Here is a 23,196-nt window from a genome sequence, read left to right on the forward strand (position 1 = left end):
GTATTGCATTTACTGATGGCAGAATTTTCATGTTATTAGTTTTCATTTTGGTTGTATGTTAATATTTAAAAATTGAACAAAACATTTAATTCTTAGCTTTTTCTTTATATGAATAATAGAGCAAAGGAGTTGGGGTTCCAAAAGGGGTTTTAGTGCTCACTTTGGCAGCACATACACTAAAATTGAAACGATACAGGGAAGATTAGCATGGCGCTATGCAAGGATGACACACAAATTTGTGAAGCATTTCATATATATATATTGGCATTCCATATTTTTAAAAGATGGTGACTTCACATCTTTTATATTAACCTGAATAGAGTTGAAACATGTTCTTCTCAGTAAAATGTCACACGAATGGAAAAGCAAATATCCAATGTACTCAACACTAATATTGAATCCAGTAGATGATCTAATATACCCACACTGAAGAAAAGTTGGCGGGGGTGGGGGGATGAGGAAGGTAGGAGGAGGGAGGGGGCAGGGGTGCTTCCATTGAATGGGCACAGTGTAGGGATATATGGCATACCTTTTGAGTGTAGGACATAACTACAAGAGGGACTCTACCTAACACTTTCAAATACTGTGATTAAGTAGTCTGTACCCTCACATTAACCAGGAATAAATAAATAGATAAATAAATAATTTTTAAAAAGAAATTTTAAAAAGAGGATTTAGTTAAAGCATGCATTGTCATGAACTCTGTCTCAGAAAATCAGGTTATTCTTGTACAAACCATAACTTTCCTTTCTTTTTAATTCTAATAACTTCAATGAAATTTTTAGTGTTTTTCTGCCTATTCATTTCTGTCAGACTACATTACTCTGTAGTTTACTTCCCATATTCATTAATGAATTCCTGAGTTAAATTATATCCTCCTCACTTTGTTCTTAAATAGCAAAGTGTATATGATTAAAAGCAAAGAGCCAATTTATATTTAATAGAAAAGAATTTGGATAATCTTAAAAATAAAAATAAGAAAGATAATGTGGCACCACTCCCACTGAAAACAAACATCTGAACATTTGAAATGAGTTATGAGGACTGAGAATTATTTTATATATTTCATACACAGACAATTCAGAAAAATCTCTAATTTATGTACATAATAATTTTTAAATTTCCTACTAACGTGTAGGAAAATGTTATTAAAAATATTTTAATAAAGACTCTTGAGGCACAGGGCCTTGCTTTGTCACTCAAATTGGAAAGCAGTGGCCTGATCATAGCCACTGCAACCTCAAACTCCTGGCCTTAAGCGATCCTCCTGCAGCCTCCTAAAGTGCTGGGATCACAGGCCTGGGCTACTCTACCTGGTGAAGATCATTTTTATAACCATGAAATAACTTAATGATCTGGAAATAATTAAACTTGAAACAAATTAGCATCAGATAAAATTGTTTAAGGAGTTAAAATTTAGGAAATAAGATAAAGGCTCCTCCCAGATACTTCCCAAAAAATCTGTTGATAAAACAAAGCTGAGTTCATTGCATCTTACAGTAAGGGAAATAACGACTTTTATGGAATCCTGGTACTGTCTGTTCAAGTCTTTTGCTCCTTTTTAAATTGGATTGTTTGCTTGTGGTTGGGTTTTGAGAGTTCTATACATGTTCTGAATACAGGTCCTTTGTTGGGTATGGAATTTACAAATATTTTCTCCTAACCTCTAGCATCTTGTCATCCTTTCAACAGCTCTTTTACACACAAAACTTAAAAAAATTGGTGAAGTCTATTTTATCAACTTTACCTAACAAATGCAATCAGTGTAACCTGGCTTATTGTACCCTCAATGAATCCCCAACAATAATAAAAAAAAAATGCATCATGCTTTCAGTGTTATTTTGGGGAACTCTTCTCCTAGAAAGAGGTCCTGCACATTTATTCCTACATATTTTCCCAAGAGTTTCATAATTTTGCATTTGGAGAGATGATTTATTTTAAAATAATGTTCATATAAGGTATAAGCTTTGGGTTGAGGTTCTCTCTGAGACAGAAAAAGAGACATCCAATTGATCTCACAATAAACATTATTGAAAAGACCATTATTTCTCCATTGAATTGCATATGCTTCTTTATAAACAATCAATTGGCTATATTTTGTAGGCCTACTCTGAACTATTTTTTCTGTTCCATAGGTCTAGTTATTTACCTCTTTGCCTATAAAGGTTTATCTTGATTACTGCAGCTTTATAATAAACTTTAAAATTTAGTAATGTGATGTTCCCAACTTTATTCTTTTTTTCCAAAATTATTTAAGTGAATCTAGTTTCTTCATCTGAAAATTTTTATTTATTTATTTTTTAAAATTTCAGATTGATATGAGGGTACAAACAATTAGGTTACACTATTTCCATTTGTAAGGTAAAACCTGAGTTGTAGTTTTATCCTTTATTCAGAAAGTGTGCCATATATGTATAAAAAAGACAAATAAAGTCATCATATAATGACAAAAGTATCAATCCACCAAGAAGATATATCAATTCTAAATGTATACACACTCAACACCGGAGCACCTAGGTTCATAAAACAAGCATTACTAGATCTAAAGAGAGAAAGAGAAACTGCAATGTGATAATAGTGAAGGGTTTCAAACCCCTACTCTCAGAATCAGACATGTCATCTAGACATAAAACCAACAAAACAACATTGGTTTAAACTGGATTTTAGACCAAATGGACCTAACTAATATTTACAGACCGTTCTACCCAACACCTGCAGAATATGCATTCTTTCCATTAGCACATGAAACATTCTCTAGCATAGATCTATGTTAGGCCACAAACCTTGTTTAAATAAATTAAAAAAACTTTAATCATATCAAGTATCTTTTATATCACAATTGAATAAAAGTAGAAACCAACAACAAGAGGAACTATGGATACATGGAATTAAACAATATGCTCTTAAATGCCCATTGGGTCAATGAAGAAATTAAGATGGAAGTCAAAAAATTTCTAAAAAGTGACAATAGAAGTACTAAAACCTACAGGTTTCAGTGAAAGCAGTGCTAAGAAAGAATCTTATAGCAATAAACCCCTACATACAAAAAGCAGAAAGATTATAAGAGTCTAACAATGTACTTAAGGGAAGGAGAAAACAAAAGCAAACCAAATACCAAATTAGCAGCAGAAAAGAAATAATAAAGATCAAAGCAAAACTAAATGAAATAGAGAAAAAAAATTTACAAAGGATAAATGAAATGAAAAGTTTGTTCTTTGAAAAAGTAAACCAATTGATAAACCGCTAGCTAGATTACCCAAGAAAAGAAGAGGAGAGATCCAAATAGATAAAATTAGGAAGTGAAAGGAGACATTAAAAATGATACCAAAAAATACAAAAGATAATCAGACACTAGTTAAAACAATTTTGTGTTGATAAACTGGAAAGCAAAAAGGAATTGGATAAATTCCTAGAAATATGAAATCTAAGGGAGAATAAGGAAGAAATAGGAAATTTGCAAAGACCAGTAATGAATAGTGATATTGAAGCAGTAACAAAGTGTCTCCCAACAAAGAAAAGCCAAGGACTGGATGAATTCACAGTGAATTCTACCAAACATACAAAGAAGAACTATACCAATCTTCCTGAAACTATTCCAAAAATTTGAAGAAGAGGGAATTCTCCCTGACTCATGCTAGAAGTCCAATACCACCTTGTTACCAAAACCAGATAAGGACACAACAAAAGAATAAAACTGCAAGCTAATATCCCCGATGAACACAGACACAAAAACCCTCAGCAAAATGCTAGCAATTTGAATCCAATAGCACTTCAAAAAGATAATGATCAAGTGGAATTTATATTAGAGATGCAAGGATATTTAACATACACAAACAAATATACATGATTTATCACATCAACAGAATGAAGAGTGGAAGCCATACCATCATCTCAGTATATAAAAAAATGCATTTGATAAACTTCAACATCCCTCACTGTTTCCTTAGATCCCTTCATGATAAAAGCAGTCAACAAACAAGGCATAGAAGGAACATAGCTCAATATAATAGAGGACTATATGTGACAAACCCATAGCTAACATCATATTGAATGGAGGAAAATTGAACATTTTTCTTCTAGGAACTGGAACAGGACAAGAATGCCCACTTTCACCACTCCTATTCAACATAGTACTGGAAATCCTAGTCAGAGCAATTAGGCAAGAAAAAGAAATAAAAGGCACCCAAATTGGAAGTGAAGAAGTCAAACTGTCCCTCTTTGCCAATGATATAACCTTACATCTAGAAAAATCTGAAGACTCCACCAAAAATTCTTAGATTTGAAAAATAAATTCAGTAAAGTGGCAGATTACAAAATAAATCTGGAAAAAACAGTAGCATTTCTATATAACAGTAATGATCTAGCTGAGAAAGAAATCAAGAAGATAATCCCATGTATAATTGTTACCAAAAAAAAACCCCTAGGAATAAATTCAACAAAATGAAAGATGTCTGCAAGGAAAACTACAAAACACTGTTGAAATAGAAGATGACACAAACAAATAGAAAGATATCCCATGCTCACGGATCGGAAGAATCAATATCATTAAAATGATCCAATTAAAAAAAAAATAGGGGCAGTGCCTGTGGCTCAAAGGAGTAGGGCACTGGCCCCATATGCCGGAGGTAGTGGGTTCAAACCCAGCCCTGGCCAAAAACTGCAAAAAAAAAAAAAAAAAAAAAAAAAGATCCAATTGCCCCAAGCAATTTATAGATCCAATGCAACTTCTATCAAAATAACAATGTCATCCTTCACAGAATTAGAAAAAACAATCTGAAAATCCATGTAGAAACCAAAAGGGCCCAAATAACCAGAGCAATTCTGGGCAAAAAGAACAAAGCTGGAGGTATCACATTACATGATTTCAAAATACATTACAAGGCTTTAGTAACAAAAACAGCATGGTATAGTATAAAAATACACATAGACCAATGGAACAGAACAGAGAACCCAGCAAAAAGACACATATTTACAACAAACTGATCTTTGACAAAGCTGACAAGAACTTATATAGGGGAAAGGGCATCCTATTCAATAAATATACATAAATATTACTTTTAATTTATCCTATACCATACATCTGAACTGAGTATAGACATCAATAGTTGCATCATTCTAAAAAATGCACTCTGATGATCTCTCTCCCTTAATGGGTGTATTTTAACCATTGATATTTAATATAAATATTGGCACATTTAGATTTATGTTTGACTATTTTTTTTTCTTGTTTGTTCACTCTGGTTTTTGTCCCTCTGTACTTTTCAGTACAGTTTTTATATCTCATTACCTCATTTAATAGGTAAAAATGCCAGAAAAATTTAAAATTTTTGAATTTTAAAAATTGATGCATAAGCCAGGCATGTGGTGGCTCATGCCTGTAATCCTAGCATTCTGGGAGGCTGAGGCGGATTGATAGCTTGAGCTCACAGGTTCAAGACCAGCCTGATCAAAAAACGAGATCCCATCTCTACTAAAAATAGAAAAACTGAGGCAAAAGAAATGCTTGAGCCAAAGAGCTGGACGTTGCTGTAAGCAATAATGCCACAGCACTCTACCCAGGGTGACGACTTGAGACTCTGTCTCAAAAAAAAAAAAAATGCGTATCAGAGTTGGTTTGATAAACATATTTTAGGTAATTACATTAGATGGATAGCATTTTCCTAAAATATTTGGTATTCATAAAGAAATACTTACAAGAGCCTCTCCTGGGTGACACATCTTCACCTGAAAAATGTCTTCCAAGAGCAAGTCTATGGGTTTCTCTTTGTAAAACATTAAAAAGAAACGTACAAATTCAGGTAAGTCCTTAGATCTAAATAGCTTTCCTGTGGAGAAGAAACAAATAAATACAAATGACTCATATGTAATTTTCTGTACCATTAACATGAAAAAAAAGAAAAAAAATTAAAATTTAAATATATAATATTCCTTAGAAATAATGTTTAAAGTACTTATGAAGTTGGGGATGACTAAGTAAAACATATTATCTCCTTAAATATTAAATATTACTATTTCTGAAGGGAAAAAAACACAAACAGGTTTAGAATAGCCAATAGTCTTGGGAAATCAATTTTGACAACTAATAAGGACTATTATCTAAATTAAGCGAAGATAAGTAAATAAAATGGAACATATGCGAACTGTAATCTCGTTAGTTTTGTACAAACTGTTAATTTTTTACCTGACTTTTAAAGAACTTTTTGTACTTTATTTTTATTAAAATATTATATTATTTAAATATTTGGGCATTATTTTATCAGAAGTTATTTCTCTTTTGTATTTCTGTTTCTTAAAGGTTTACTATATTGTTAAATATAATTCCATTAGGTCCCATGATATTTTTCTAAAATGAAGTTCAACAGGTAAGATTTAGCTAAATGTTTTTTTCAAAGTAAGTATTGTAAAATACATCTAACCATTTAATAGGCATGACAGTAAGATGTAAACATGCTTCATTCTTGACTAGGACTTGAATCTATATAGGTCGCTTAATCAAATAGATAATTATATTTTAATTCTTTGTACCCATTTATCTAGTTACCAAAGCAAGTGATTCAGTGATGAAAATAGTTGATTCAATTCTTAATCTGCTGTCAGCATGCTGTAAAATTCCATTTAAAAAGCTCATGTTTTAATAATTAATGAATAACAGAACTACTACTAACAAAAAGCAAAGCCTTTTCTAAATTTAAGGTTAAGTAATACTTTGGCATCACATAAATAGACCTCCGGGTTCAATGTGCTCTCGTGCTGATCAGAATGTAAATATTCTCTATGCGTCTCATACTTGACTTGTCTCATACTTTACTGAGAAAGATAAATTCTTTGAAAATTTTCAATACTCAGAGTAACAAGGTTATTTTCTCTCCAAGCTCTTCATTGGGTAGTACTGTTACCTATCATTTTTTTCTGAGCAAAAAGCCTTTCAGCCCTAATAATTTTACAGAAAATTTGGGAAAGAAAAGCGATCAAATAAGTTTGTGAACAGACAGACCTCACTGGCAATCAGAGAAATGCTTTTACACTCCTCAGAATGACTCTCTCTCTATATGTATAAATGTGTGTGTGTGTATATACATGTATGAGGGTTGTCCAGAAAGTATGCAGCCATATCATATAAAAAATAGGCACATACATGGCTGGACATTTTCCAGACAGTATCTGTATGTATGTATATGTATGTACACACACACACACACATATATATGTATATATATTATCATATCATATATACATGATAAAGCCAAATGTTGTCAAACACAGGGAAACATGAGCTCTTATGCGCTCCTAGGAGAGCATAAACAGTGCAGCCAGTCTGCACGGCGACTGGCAGCTGTCTGTGTCCTCAGTGATCCACTTTAGAGGACATGTATGTCACTTCACTTTTATGTGGTAGCAGAAAATTGAAAGCAACCAAGGTCTATCACACAGGGAATAAATAAGTCAAATGAATTATTATGCAGTATTTATGCAGCCCCAAAACCCAATAAACTAAATGAACTTAAAGCAACATGTTGCAAGTTAAAAAAGAAAATCTAGGTGTAAAGCCAAAATGTAAGGAACAGGAAGAGTCTTATCATATTACCATTTAGGTAAATTTAAAACAAATACAAACAGGAGAGACACCAAATATTTTGTGTGTGTATATCGCTCATCTTTCTCTCTATAAAAATAGATAGTTTTTATATGTATATTTTGAACATATTAGAAAGAAGCCTACTGGAGGCAGGAGAAAGTGGTGGTAGATTTAGACAACAAATTTTCATTAGTTATCAAAACTAATTTCCTGAGAGTACTGGCTGCTCCAAACCTGCTTATAACTTGTTTTCCTTCAGAAATGGTAATCCTTAATATTTAAGCAGATATGATGTTTTACTTTATCATTCTCCAACTTTATTAGTGTTTTAAACTTTATTTCTAAGGAAATGAAGTGTTTTCCTCTTTTCCATGTTAATGGAATGGACAACCATAGACTTCTTATTTTTTATTTTATATATATATTATGCATGAAGTGTAGATTCAATAAAAACATAAAAAAAGAGAGCACTCCCGCATGAATCAATAATGTCATGCACCCTGAAATGAGGAGTGTGACAGTTCCGTTTAGAACCTTGAGGTTCAACAGAAAGAAAAAAAGTTGAAAAAAACATGAATGTGAGGAAAGAAAAATGGAAGGAAGAATTGTAAAAAAGAAAAACAAAAAAATCACAGCATGGGTGCAGTTGCAGGAACTTTTCTGTGGTGTCTTTAATTCATATATTTTTCTATATATTTAAGAATATCAGCTTTGGTTTACTGGAAATTTCAGATACTTTAGAGTACTGAGCTAGAATCTTTTTTTCTGCAACTTTAATTCTCTCAGTTTAAGTATTTTCTCTGTGAAACAGAGAAAAGTACATCTTAGTCATTGAGCTAACATGCATGCCAGACTCAAAGCAAGCGTGTGTGTGTGTGTGCATGTGTGTGTATCAATCTATTTTCTTCTATTGCCTATTCAGAAAAAAATTTCGTTTAAAAACTACATTACCAAAAAAAAAACTATATTACCCCAAATTCAGATACTTGAATCAGATACTTGATTTTACTACTAAAATAGTAGTGTCTTTATAAAAATCATGCCATTCCTTTTTATTTAGTAATAAACTCTTTGATAAACTATTAAGAATTTTTTTTTTATTTTTTTTTATTTTTTTTTTTGTAGAGACAGAGTCTCACTTTATAGCCCTCGGGTAGAGTGCCGTGGCCTCACACAGCTCACAGCAACCTCCAACTCCTAGGCTTAGGTGATTCTCCTGCCTCAGCCTCCCGAGTAGCTGGGACTACAGGCGCCCACCACAACGCCCGGCTATTTTTTGGTTGCAGTTTGGCCGGGGCCGGGTTTGAACCCGCCACCCTCGGTATATGGGGCCGGTGCCTTACTGACTGAGCCACAGGCGCCACCCACTATTAAGAATTTTTAAGATTACTATGTGCTAAAAGTTTGATCCAACAAAATAGATATATTACTTACTTACTATTAAGAATTTTTAAGATTACTATGTGCTAAAAGTTTGATCCAACAAAATAGATATATTACTTACCTATGAATCCAAGTGTTGAAAACTCAATGTAAAACCAATTATGTGATGTGATATTATGTACAAAATTCCTTATTTTTGTAAGGTACATCTTTTTAGCTATAATATCATCTTCCAGCTGGAAAAAAAATAAACCCCCAAAAGGCATTAATACTTTCAGTGATTCCACTGAGTAGGTAATATTAGCTTGATAATAAAAAAATGCTTGTGGTATAAAATGCAGTGAGAATTTTTTAATGAGGTAATAATTTTATGTATTTATTTTTTAATTTTATTATTTTTTTTTTAGAGATAAGGTCTTGTTCTGTCTCCAGATTGGAGTGTAGTAGTGTAATCATAGCCCACTGCAACCTCAAACTCTAGACTCAAATGATCTCAAATGAGCTCCTGCCTCAGCTTCCTGAGTGACTGTGACTACAGGTGTGCAAAACCATGCCTATTTTTTATTAAAAAAAAAAAAAAGTTTTATTTTTTGTAGAGACAGGGTCTTTCTCTTGCCCAGATTGGTCTTGAACTCCTTGCTGTAAGTGATCCTCCCACCTCAGCCTCTCAAAGTGCTGGGATTACAGGCATGAGCCACCATGTCCAGTCAATAATTTTATTTTTAGTTCAATCTACTGAGAGTATATACCCCTATAGGTAGTCCATTTTCATTTTTTAATTCTGAGATTAACCAGAGCAGAAATTGTCCCTTTTCTAAATACTAATGGGTAACATTCGATCTAAATCATTTTTTAAAAAGTCTCTTTATCTGAATCCATTTTTATCTTCTCAAATACTTCAGTTTCTAGTTTAAGACTGTTTTAGCTCATTTAGACTGTTAAAACAAAATGCCGTAGACTGAGTGGTTTGTAAATAACAAACATTTATTTCTCACAATTCTGGAGGCTGACCAGTCCAACAGCAAGGCACTAGCAGTCGACAACATTTTTTCACTGTTGTCCTCTCATGGTGGAAGAGGGTAGCTAGGTCTCTAAAGGCACTAATCCCAAACATGAGTCCTCCTGATCTAAACATCTCCCAAAAGTCCCACTTTCAAATACCATCACCTTGGGGGTGAGGATTTTAACGTATTAATTTTGGAAGGAACATAAACCATAGCAAAGACTAACTAGCTTTATGCTTGTGATGACAGGTGCTATGTTCTGTCTTCAGATATTGTGTCTGACAAAGTAGTTTTTACCAAAGAGAAGACAAAGGGGAACATGGAACGTTCAACCACATCTAGCTGTTTAGAATGGTGGTGTGAATAAGCTGGAAAAAAAATCTTCCATAAGAGGGAGGGAGACAATGGAACTGAGAATCTTATTTTTTATTTAACATACATTATGTATAATGTGTATAGATTAAGAGGGCCTCCTAAAGGTTTCAGAAAAATGTGGAAGTCTTCAGACACATTACTAGGGCAAAGAATAGAAATGTATTACCAGTGGGGAACAGTACATTGGCTGGATCTCATATTTCCATTACATTGCCACTAACTAGAAATCAAAGAGATTTTTTTTTTTCTTCCCACAAAAGAGAAGATCTTGGTTTAGGCCTTCCTCTAGCTTTCTCTCTACTCTCCAGTGATACATTGAAAACTCTTCTTACAAGTGGACATTGCCTACATGGTGAGGTGCATACTTACTATTGGGAAGTATGACATTATTATTTAACGATATGCGGAATTTAGGGGCACAAGCTATATATAATTCATTTATTTTTACAAATACAGCACTCCAGAGCTGTTTACTCATAAATGGGGGGGTCAGGCAATGTATGGTAGCAATAATAAACATAATAAAATAAAATAAAATAAAATAATAATAAACATGATATAAAATAAAGCCTCAAAATGCATTTGCTTAATCTATTAATAATCAAGTCTTAGGCAACTAAATATAGGCAGTATAATTTATAACTTTATAATAACTTGAGATTTTCTTTCTTTCTTTTTTTTTTTTTTTTTTGTAGAGACAGAGTCTCACTTTATCACCCTCGGTAGAGTGCCATGGCATCACATAGCTCACAGCAACCTCCAATTCCTGGGATTAGGCAATTCTCTTGCACTCAGCCTCCCAGGTAACTGGCACTACAGGCGCCCGCCACAACGCCCGGCTATTTTTTTGTTGCAGTTTGGCCGGGGCCTGGTTTGAACCTGCCACCCTCCGTTTATGGGGCCAGTGGCCTACCCACTGAGCCACAGGAGCCGCCCGAGATTTTCTTTTCAGTTTCCTTCAGGTAACTATAATTTCCTGTGTAATTATGAAGGTTAATATGTAATCAATTTTAAGCTTCCCTTGGCGTTTTAATATAATGAATATTTTCTGAGTACAAAGGAAAGTGGGAGAACACAGTGAGAAAGAAAATTAAAGGAGAGAGGAAGAAAATAATACTATCAACTTAAATTATAGCAAGTTATTACCTGTAAATAATACATGGCCTTGGATTGGGCATATAGCATCAAAATGCAAAAATCCAGTAGCTGTTTGGTGTGCCAACTAAAGATAAACAATACTATCTGTTAATATTTGTCATTATTATATAATTTTTATGTATAATCAAACTTCAGGAATTAAAAGACATTTTTATACTTTAGTAACTGAGTACTACCTACATTAAGTAAAATTTAAAATATGTGTACTAAAAAGTTATATTAAAATGTTTCCCATCTTTAGTTGATGAATAGTGTCAGCCATTGCTAAAGTAGGATAAGCATAATATATTTATTTTATATGTTAGTTAAATTTTGATCCAGATAATAAAGTTAATAGTATTTCTGATCTTCGGTGTTTTTTTTTTGTTTGTTTTTTTGAGACAGAGTATCACTTTGTTGCCCTTAGTAAAGTGTTGTGACATCACAGCTCACAGCAACCCCCAACTCTTGGGCTTAAGCAATTCTCTTGCCTCAGCCTCCCGAGTAGCTGGGACTACAGGCGCCCACCACAATGCCTGGCTATTTTTTGTTGCAATGCTCATTGCTGTTTTAACTAGCTGGGACTGGGTTTGAACCCACCACCCTCGGTATATGGGGCCGGCACCCTACCCACTGAGCCACAGGCGCTGCCCCTGATCTTAGGTCTTATTCAAATGTAAGTAAAAAGAGGCTTTATTCTAATTTAATATGAACCTAGATACTAGGCCAGGTTCTAAAGATACAAGGTAGTGCCCTTCTGGGTCTCTTAACTTAAGATGAGAAGACAGAAAATTAATAAAATTAGAATAATTAGATGAGTGCTTTATGAAGATAACAACAATATAATTATTTTACAATAAATGGAGAGGGTAGAGCAGAAAGAGCTTAGGTGTGCTATAGATGAAGAGTATTGCGAAGGTGTGAAAAGTGTGAAAGAGCATGCCACTTAGTTTTAGGGCACAGAGAGCTAATGGAAAAGAAGCTGATGATTGGCAAGGTTGGCAGAGACAGATCATGAAAGAATCTTTTATGACATATGGGAAACTTTGGACCCCATCTCATATGAAAAAAGACTTTTCTGGCTATAGTATGGAGGATGGATTAAAAGAGAGGCTAGGTTAGGCTAGGATAGGGAAAACAAAATAGATCTGTAATGGTGAAAGCTTCATGACTCTAAAAACTAGACATAAGGTGGTAACTAATTAAAAGCAAATAAAACTTTTAAAAGATTTCTAGATTCTGACGTAACATTTTAAATTTTAAAACAAATAACATTTTTAATTTTAAACCAAAACAAAGCTAACAGCTTTCCTGGGATAAACCCTTTTTCTGATTTCTGACATATCCTTCTCTTTATTAAGTTTTGAGGGTCTGAAGTATTATATTTCTTGTAAGACCACATTTATTACCAAAATTTATGATCCTCGATATGTGTATGGAGCTTTGAAATTCATAAGTATTTTATCCTTGTAATAACTGTTTCAAATATGTAATGCATATTTTATTATGTGTGCTATTAATAGAAAGTGGGTGAATCTAAGGGAAAAAGCTACATTATCTGCTTTGGATGACCAGCAAACAAAAAAGCTATGACTAGAATCCTGGTGTAATGATTTATAATCCCAGGCTCCACCTTCCCCCACCTTATTTGCTAATTATTATCTATAAATGTGAACATGAATAATTAGAGGTGTGCTGTTAAATGTTTAACAATTGACTCTGGGGTAGAAAGATGGAGATCTTGACTTGTAGCTTTTACCCATTTTCTTGGTGTAAATATTCTTTCTGTGGCTATGTTTGCCAACTCAATGTCCCTCAACAGAGTTGGAAAGTGATGCACTTCAGTAGGACATTCTGGACACATCATTGTGTTTTAAATAGTATATATTAAATGCTGATTCCAAAATTTCATTAAATAAGGTTGATTTTTAAGGATTCTATTTTCTAACATGTCATACCTCTTCCATTTTTGTGAGAACTCAGTTGATTGCTTGGCATTTAATGTGTTTGGATAAAAAAAGACAGGTACTGAAATGACCTCCAAGGTACCAGACTTCACTTGCCTTTTGAATCTATAAATAGAAGTAAATGAAGACTTATGATTGAATACTTAATTTACTAAAACAACAAATACTTAAAAATAATTTCCTGTTCATGTCCATGCATTTAATTTGAATTAATTCATATGTTTGATACATATCAACATCATAAAATTAGTACATTTTAGCCAAAGTATTTCTTCCAAAAACTAATGACCTATCAAAAAATTAAAATATACAATATAAATTTATCTCCTCTTATAAAAATTATAGGTACTTTGAGTTTTTTTTAAGTTTACAATCAGATGCATACTTTGACATTCAAAATAATGGAACTGATTGCTTATGATAACAAAATAATTACAAGAAAATAAGAACATTAGATCACTTTCTAAAGAAATATGAAATAATTTTGACTTTAATGAGTCGTACTGAATAGCAGTGGGATTACTGAAACAAGACTACCACAGCAAGAAAAGATTAAGTCTAACTCTTGTCCACAACTCCCTGGAGGACTATGTATACTTTTACCATCTTTATTTTTAAAAGTTAGTATTGATAGACCAATAAGAACTTCACTAAAATACATAAAATTCTGTTCACAAAAACTGCAATATAAACCTTGTTCCATCAAAGTAAAGGATGGGAGGGCAGGAAGAATATCCCAGGGAGAATATTTTAAATGGCTTCTTTAGGGATAATAGATAACATGATTTTAAATGAGATTTAAATTTAGGCATTATATTATTTATTAAAATTTTAAAGGCTCAATAAAATGTTTGTTTTATCCTATGTAAAAATGATAAAGCAGGACAAAATTTTGCATGCACGATCTCAATTATGTGCAAAAGGAGCAGTCCTTGCTTTGTGCAATTCCCAATGCATAAATTTCAGTTACTGTATTTTAGCTAAATAGTACAAATCTCCTCAACAACACTGTCAAATTTTTAGTCACCATGGTATATTAACTCTGAATAGTTGTGTAAAGTACGAAGTTTGCCATTAGCTCCTCAGTGTACAAATCACTGCATAACAAATGCACTTCATCAACAGTGACTAATTACATCACTTCTTTCAAAGGCGGCTGGTGACCGATGATTGTGCATCTGTTATTCAGTTCACTTGCAGAGCACAAAACAAGTGTTGTGTTGTCTCATCTCCCTGAAATAAATAAACTCACATGACATTTAACCAAAGTGGGTAATCAAAAAGGGAATTGGCTGATAGATGAAAGTGCAGCAAGTGAACACTAGCAATGAATGTGCATGTGATTATTTAACACTTGATCATGAGAATGCTGATCCCCGTGCTATTTAAGAGACTCTAGATATGCAACAAAGGGAACTTAGTGGAGGTGACCTTAAATCACCTCACTGAGGAAAATCGTGGCAAAAAGTATGGTACATAGGAAGTGATGCTGCTAAATAGAAAAAAAAACAACCCCAAAACTTCTGCATTGAAGAAATTCTCAGAGATATTTCGTGATATTGAAAAGGCAAATGACAAAATATGGAACCTGATCCAAACTTAGAAAGGAGTATATCAATTTGTCAGAGCTTAGAAGAGATCTTTGCTGTACATTTTAAGTTATATAACAAGAAAAAGGCAAGCACTCTTTAAACTATTCTTAGTGATTTTTCTAAAGGAAATAAAATACCTTAATGTTTTGAACAGCAGTGTAATAGTTTGATCTTTATAATATTTTCCATTTATAGTTGACAGTAAGAGAGCAATGTTTCAGCAAATGTTTAAAGATCATAGAACAATTATGCTTTTCCCCATTATTATTAATATTACCTCACATAGTTTAAATTTGCACAGTCATTTTTATAGCCCCACACTGACTTGCAAATCAAGGATTGCCTGAATATGTATAAACACACACACACGCACAAATACCTGCATGGAATAAAGCGCAAGTTCTACAATGGGTATGTAACATGAGCAAGAGGTGGGAATAGTATATTATGCTAGACAGAATGGGGGTTTTATACCCAGAAAAGTCTCTGTGCCAATTTTGCTTTCTTTCACTTGCTGACTCTACACCGGTAATTTAATTTCTATGACCTTCAAATTTTCTCATCTGTAAAACTGGAATTGTAATACATACCATTTGGAGAAAGAACTGTTGAAAATACCTGCTGGAATTCTTCCCAGGCTCTATGCATGGAGGAAGAGTTCCTGGTTATTTATTTTTGTGGGAGTGTAAATGGGGGAGGGTAGGGAATGAAAGTCTTATCGGCCAACGTCAGATTCTGTGGTATATCAAATGGAAAATTTTTTTAAAACTAATTTTAGTATGTTCCTTCAGGAATAGAAAATTGTGGTAAAAATGAGAAACAGTGTCTACATTTTTAAATGCAATTGTGTAACTTTAAACCACAAGACTTTGTACAGCAATTTATAGAGTTGCAGAGGCAAATAAAAATAACATCAAGTGTCAGTATATACATTCACCAAAAATTTCACAACACAGAGTTTAATAAGTGAATTTTGTCCTCTAGACAATTTCATCTAATGTCCAAAGGTTAAATTACAAATAATTTCTACCTTGATGATGTAATTGGTATCCTTATAAAGGGAATCCTGACAAACAAGTTAAAACTAAGGCAAAGATATACAAATGATTTCTGGGAATAGGACAGCATAATTGTAAGCCTTTTGAAGATTACTCAAATAAATTATAGTATGTGGTTATTCAACTATTTGTGTACTCCATTTGCAGAATTTTCACTGACTTTCCCTGATACTTTCTGCCCAGAGGTGCAAACAGGTGCCTGTTTGCTTATCACACTTCCTTTCTGCCCCGTGCATCCTGGGGGTTCCCCTCTCCCCCAGCTAGCTACCAGTTGGCTTCTGGTGGAAGCAGCAGTAACTGACAAAAGAGACTGGAAGGCATTGCAAAATGTTCATCCTCCTTTTTGTCTGGGGGGAAGTCTCCAGCAGCAGCAGCAGGATGGAGCAGCAATGATGTCATCACTGGCCAGAGTGACTGAGATGGTGGGAAATCCAGCCCCAGAGGAGAGGCAACCCTCTAGCACCTGCTGGAACAGTTCTCAAAGGTGCAGCGGGGGGGGTGGAGGGGGGGCCACAGCCTGCCCCTCATCTTGGAATTTGACTCCCTCACCCTTTGTGTCCTCTTGTCCCCTTTTTTCTTAGCCCATTTAGACTCAATTTGACCAATTCTTTGTGTGATTCCCTCTTTTCCCTTTATTTGAACTCCCAAGAGTTTTCCCGTTTGGACACTGACTGGCACCCCTTCTGTGTAATGTTCCCCATCGCCCTATCACTTGATGAGATGCCTCATCAAGTATGGTTCAAAGTGGTGATTTTCTAATTCTATTCACTTTATGGTTATTAGCTGGAATTCTTTTGACTAGACTAACTTTGCCTCATCTACTAGAGCATCTTGGTAAGTAAAAACAAAGCAAAGCAAACTGCTCTTCTGGGTAAACCAAAATCTATTAGATTCATCAGAAAGGCCGTATTTCCAAACCTAGTCTATTAGCAGAAAATGCATATTTCTTAGTATAGTACCTGATCTCATCATAGTCTAGTCTACCTTATCTCCTAGCAGTCTTTCCTCCCTAACTCCAAACATCCATCTTCCAAAATTTATGTTTTAAAAAATCCAGAATGCTTCCTCTTGGCCTGTCTTCCCAAGCAATTCTACTTGCCAGGCTTGACCTTTCTTTTCATGTCTGTGAAGCATGGCTACTCACACCTAGACTCTGCTCCATTATTACTCGCTCAAGAAAGTTCTTTTTGATATCTACAGGGAGAGTTAAATGCCTCCTCCTCTGTATGCAATTAGTAGGGAGAATCAAGTCAAGCTCACGTGCCACTCTGAGAAATCTCAACATCGCTGAAAGTTAGACAGTGAAATTCTGCAAATGAAATATACAATTGATTAACCACATACTATAATTTCTTTGAGTGATCGTCAAAAGACTTACAATTATGCTGTCCTATGTTCTCATGTGGCCTTACTCATACCGCTGTGATTCTTTCTTTTCCTTGCTGTGATTTTTTTTTCTTCTTTTTTTTAAGAAGATGTATCACCCACTTGAACATAAGGATTTGTAAGGTTGGGTCTATTCCACAGCATCTTGCTTGATACATAATTTCATGTTAGTTCATCACTATGTGCTTTGGCTACTTGCAGCTGAAGGAAATGGTAACGAAAGTGGCAAAGGAACTGCGTACAGTAGAGAATATAAAAACATTTTAGTAGACTTATTTCAGATTCCGTAGATTTTATGGAAAACAGACATTATAACAATTATACCATAAAAAATACAAATTGCAATAGACAGATAACCTGCAAAGTTGGGGGAAATCATCAGCTGCACTTCATCACAGTTTAGAAAAAAAAACAGCTCTTTCTGCAAAGCCACACTCATTAAAAATAATATGATTGCTAATGAAGTAATAATACAATTAGACAGAAAAAAATAGGATCGAAAAATGAAAGAATGGCCAATTTTAAAATATATCGGACAGTACTTACCTTTTTGTAATCAGGTCAACAACAGATTGTAAATAATCTTTATTACTCTAAAAATGAGAAAAAGCATTTTACTATAACTAAGCGTGCCTCATAGTTTTATTAATACATTTTTGCCACATATAAATCTAATTTACATGTGTAGTGCCACTATGCGCTACATACTTTCTGGTGTTTTTTACTTTCTATAAAAATAATTTTAAGTGTGTATATGTTTAAAAAGATAACTTAAATATGAAAATATTTATGCATCTCCCCTGGCCACAGTATGAAATATTAGTATCTATTATTTATACTTAAAAAATACAAAATCTTATATATGTGTATCTAAAAATGTTGCACTCTAAAAATGGTTATTTATGCGGCCCACCCGGACCTCTGGACCAGCTGCGACCGCGCCCTGCGCCCACCGGGCCTCCACACGCCCTGACCAGGAACTCCGGGAGCCACTCAACCCTGCATCCTCCCTCCTGTACCCTCCCTCTCTCCACACCGGCCTGCCTGTCTGGCCAGGGACTCTGGTAGCTGCGTGCCCTCTGGAGCCCTCCCTGCCTCTGTGCGGAGCTCTTCTCCTGGCCAGAGATTGCTGGAGCCTTGGGCTCTCCGTGCCAAAGTCACCGGGCGCCAGGCACTCCCAGAACCATGTGCACCACATAGAGAAGTTAAGAAATTTGCTCAAGTTCACAAGTCACAAGTAGAGAACCTGGCATTTGAACCTTGGTAAGTAGGATCCAATGTCTGTATTTTCAACCACAAAACTATGTTGTCATATTTTAATCATTATTATTATTATTTTTTACAATTTTTGGCCAGGGGCTGTGTTTGAACCCATCACCTCCGGTATTATGGGACCCGTGCTCTACTCCTTTGAGCCACAGGCACTGCCCATATTTTAATTATTTTTAAACACTTGTCTGATTATCTTCTTACAATAAGTTCCTAGAAATTGAATCTCTGAGGTAAAGGATATATACCTTTTATATTTGACACATATTGCCAAATTCTTTTCCCAATGTTCTTCTGGTGTTAATATTCACACAATATTTTATAGTTTTAAGAGGTGCTATGAGCAAAACAGAAATCTTTGGAGGCATCAGAAAGACCTGGATTTGAATCTACTCTGTGAACCTCTGGACGAGTTACTTTCTTTAGAACTTCTCTAGTTTCTTCATCTGCAAATTGGAAGACCTGCTTTCCAGGGATATAACCCAGGCAACAAATATGTCTATAAAAATAATCCTGATCCCTTAGCTATAAGGAGTGCCTCAATTAATAGTAGTTATTATTACTTCATATAAATTATGGCTTGGGTCATATACCAACCTTTTATTGGGCTGGGCACATTTTATTATATAGCATAAATTATATATATTTTTGTAATTTCTGTACATATAGTAGGCAGGGACTGTATATAAAATGCAATTTAAATCAAACAATCTTAGATGCCCCCTTTTCAACCGTTAGGGTTTCTTTTGAGATTTATATACTTATTCCTTCCCTGTGGTATCAAACAAATATTAAATATATTGTCTGCTACCTAAAAAGAGGTATCTGTGGGTTGCTTTTCTAAATTTAACAAAAAGTTTCAAAATGGTTTGGTGATTACCATTTAAGACGGGAATTTGAAGACCACAGGGTCATGGTAAAGAGGAGCTTAGTTTTTATACGTACATCTGCAACAGAGATGATCACCACACAGTTCTTTTCTTCTGAAGGTGTCATCCTGGAGACAACAGAGGTCAGTGTTTGCTTCAGGTAAGTATAATTTCTTCTGTTAACAGTGGAAATACCCAGTGCAAAAGAAACTGCAGACAAGGGAGTATGACATCATCATTTCAAACCACAGAGACAAATGTAACTCAGCATTAATTCTATGCTTAGTTCTATGTTGGAGTTAGTCTCATGTCATAAAAAAAGAATGTTTGAAACTGTACTACAAAAATTATTCAGATTATTTTAATTTTTATTACATATATCATTTTCTGTTTGAAGAAATTCCAGTTTGCAGTGATTGTTAGCAAATGCATTAAATAGACTCCAAATAATAATTAAAAATAACTAAAAACAAACAGATTCCAAGATGTTCCTATGGTAAAGGGTTTTGGAATGGTGGAAATGAAACTAACCACTTTCCATTTATTATAGCTTTCATCTAACCAGGTACAAAATGTCACATATTGGCTGATTCCGCTGCAAGCCAAAGCAGAAAAAAAAAGCTGTGAAATATTTTCTTCTATTAAAAAAATGTATGAAGTAATTCTAAATAATTTAGTGGAATGCATCCAGGCCCCAAAGTGACTTTTATTGCCCAACTATGACTGGGACCCTGGGCGGTATAGACACCATATCATCCTAGATGGATGCGAGGATTTTATCAAGGAAGTCTGTCCAAACCGAGTCTTGCCTGTGTCAGTGCCTGGCTGTATGGGCTGAGGCCAGATGCAATGCATCTCCTGCCTCAGTCTCCCCTCCTTAAAAATGGGAATAAGGACTTTCAAAATGGCTAAGTGACAAACTCAGAAAATCCTCTTCCTAAAAATCAATAATAAAACTGAAAAACATTATCAAAATAATCATTTTAGAGCCCTGGCATACAACAAACTAGAAAAACTACTGAACTTCAATACTAGTAGGAATCTGCATGATGACTGAGTGTGAGTATATTTTCACATGTTTATACCTTAGATGAATTCTCGTTTGTGAAATCTGTTTAAGCTCTCGCCTGTTTATGGAGCTGCCTACATTTTTCTTACTGATCTGTTGATGCTCTTCACATATGCTGAACACGAGCCCTGTGTCATATCATTATGTGTTACAAAATTCATCTCCGCTCTGGGTTCCCTTTTCAGTGTTTTCCCTCTTGATGAACAGAAATTCTTAATTTTACTGTAGTGAAATTTACCAATCATTTCCCTTCTAGTTCATGCTTTTTGCATCCTGTTGAGGAACATCAGTTTATCGTCAGTTCATAAAGGTATTCTCCTGAGTTATCTTCCAGATGGCTTACTGCTTGCCTTCTGTATTTAGATCTATGATCACCCCAAATTCATTTTTTTTTTTTTATTTTTTTTATTTTTGGCCGGGGCTGGGCTTGAACCCGCCACCTCCGGCATATGGGACCGGCGCCCTACCCGTTGAGCCACAGGCGCCGCCCAGCCCAAATTCATTTTTATAGAGGGTATGAGGAAGGAATCAGGTTTCAAGTTGAAGATCCACTATAAATGCAATTCCTGGAATGGCTTCCCAGGATTTAGGATAAAGAATGGATTTATAAGAGTTTCACAAGGCCCAGGGTGACCAGGTCCACCCTATCCCTTCTGTTTCAACACCTCCTCTTCTCAAATCGACCAAATACCATCTCTTACCTCCAGGCCTTTACCATTCCTTTTTGCCTAGAATGCTCTTTTTCCTCTGGTCCCCTTTGCTAATTCTACTCATTCTTCAGAGTTCAACTAAATAGTCACTTTGACCACAAATTTACACAACCCTTTCTAACTAAGCTGAGCGAGTCAGCTGCATATTATTACTTGATCTCTTACAGTAGTCATCACCCCTTTTTTTGGCTAGAATGCCAGTTTGGTGAGAGCAAGCTTCTTCTCTGTTACTCACACTATAAATCCAGCATCAATATAAAGACTGGTACATAGTAATGCCAATAAGTTTGGGGTGAATGAACGAATGGCCAACCCCCTTCATTATTGGGCCTCTGGCCCTGGTCTTGCTACTAAAAACTTCCCACCCTAGTTGTGCATAAAAGCTATGCATTCTTTCTAGGCCTTCTTGCTGTTTGACCTTTACACCTTTCTTTTCCTCTACCTGGATGACCATCTCTGTTTTTCCACTGTCCACCACCTAGCACTTCCCTGCTTAGCTTATTCCGATTCTTTTCCCCTTCATGTCACTTTTACGTCACTTCCTCCAGAGACTGTTCCCTAATTCCCTTAGTAGAGGTTTCTGACCCCTCCGTAGTATCAATATTTTGCTCAAGTCACTTTACAATTGCCATATCATTTGTCTCTATTATGAGGGTGGGGTCCATGTTTTGTTCACCGTTATGTCCCCAGGCCTAATAAATGTCCAGAACAGAGGAGAAGCTTATTAAATGAGGGGACATGAGAGACTTTACGAAGAAGTTGCTATTGAAGCTGAAAGTTTACATTGCAGAAGGAAGTCACACGACAATCTGTTGGGGGTTGACAGGAGGTGATGTGGTCATTATAGGCAGTGATCAACACATGCAAAATATACGGACATCTCAAAGACCTATTTGTGAAATAGGCCTGTTTGTGAAAACTGCAAGTGATTTGGGGTTGCTGGAAAGCGGTAGCAGAAATTGAGATCGGAAAAAACAAAACTTACTGTGCATACACCCTGTCAAGGACCTAACGTCATCCTATGTGCACTGGGGATCTATTTTAAGCAAGAGTCAAGCATATCAGTTATGAATTTTAGTAACGTATCTCTGAGGAAAATATGAAGACTGGATTAGCTTTAGTAACACTAAAGCCAAGAGGAAAATTGTAAGCCTATTTCCATAGCCCAGGCAAGAACTAGTGAGGGGCACGGTCAAAAATAGTTACAAGGAGCTACAGAGAGCAGAAATCATCTGAGATATATTCAGAATACGGAATGAATAAGACGAATGGTGGATTCCTCAGGAGGCCGTGCCAAGGGTGTTGACACTTCTGCGTACATTCTCTGTGTTAGATCTTTTAGTTGCAGGGAACAAAACCTCCCTTCAGTTGCTTCTGGTGATTGAGAAAAGCTATCAAAGGGACCTCAAAAGAAGAATACTATCAATTTAATTGCACATGCGCTTTATGGACGCCCTACATAGGCATCATGGCTGGAGATCAGGGTCTGTTTGGGGAATTACAAGATTATTCAGGATTTAACACCACTCTGACCGCTGGGTGATGTCAACACTCCCCTGCACGAGGACTGCCACACTGTCTCTCTCCCACCGTCCTTTTCCTCTACTGACAGGGCTTCTGCTTATCGTTCCTGATGCTTAATCAAGACCATACTTATTCTTGCTATCTTATTTCTTACAATTTCTATGCATTTTTTTCTGTGTCCTTCAACTTTTCCTTCTATAAACTATAGCTTTTGTCTAGCATGCTCATTATACTCATTTTTACACACGTGAATGTGCATATTTATGTGCATATTTTA

General features: G+C 35.1%; 1 protein-coding gene and 1 non-coding gene across 2 annotated transcripts in view; one reads left to right on the top strand and one right to left on the bottom strand.

Annotated features, from left to right (window-relative positions):
- MGAT4D (MGAT4 family member D) overlaps positions 1–23,196 on the bottom strand; it is a 54,784-nt gene that overhangs the window by 15,007 nt on the left and 16,581 nt on the right. Inside the window, exons 4-9 of the mRNA XM_053597710.1 lie at positions 19,693–19,826; positions 18,025–18,071; positions 13,434–13,547; positions 11,485–11,560; positions 9,081–9,195; positions 5,695–5,825 (exon numbers count right to left, since the gene is read on the bottom strand). Of these exons, the coding sequence (XP_053453685.1) occupies positions 5,695–5,825; positions 9,081–9,195; positions 11,485–11,560; positions 13,434–13,547; positions 18,025–18,071; positions 19,693–19,826 (617 nt within the window). The remainder of the gene's footprint in view (positions 1–5,694; positions 5,826–9,080; positions 9,196–11,484; positions 11,561–13,433; positions 13,548–18,024; positions 18,072–19,692; positions 19,827–23,196) is intronic.
- On the top strand, positions 153–258 carry LOC128592549 (U6 spliceosomal RNA). The gene has a single exon (XR_008381916.1). It is a non-coding gene; the product is annotated as a U6 spliceosomal RNA (small nuclear RNA).

Source organism: Nycticebus coucang, chromosome 1 (genome assembly GCF_027406575.1).
Source record: "Nycticebus coucang isolate mNycCou1 chromosome 1, mNycCou1.pri, whole genome shotgun sequence".
Classification (NCBI taxonomy): Eukaryota; Metazoa; Chordata; class Mammalia; order Primates; family Lorisidae; genus Nycticebus; species Nycticebus coucang.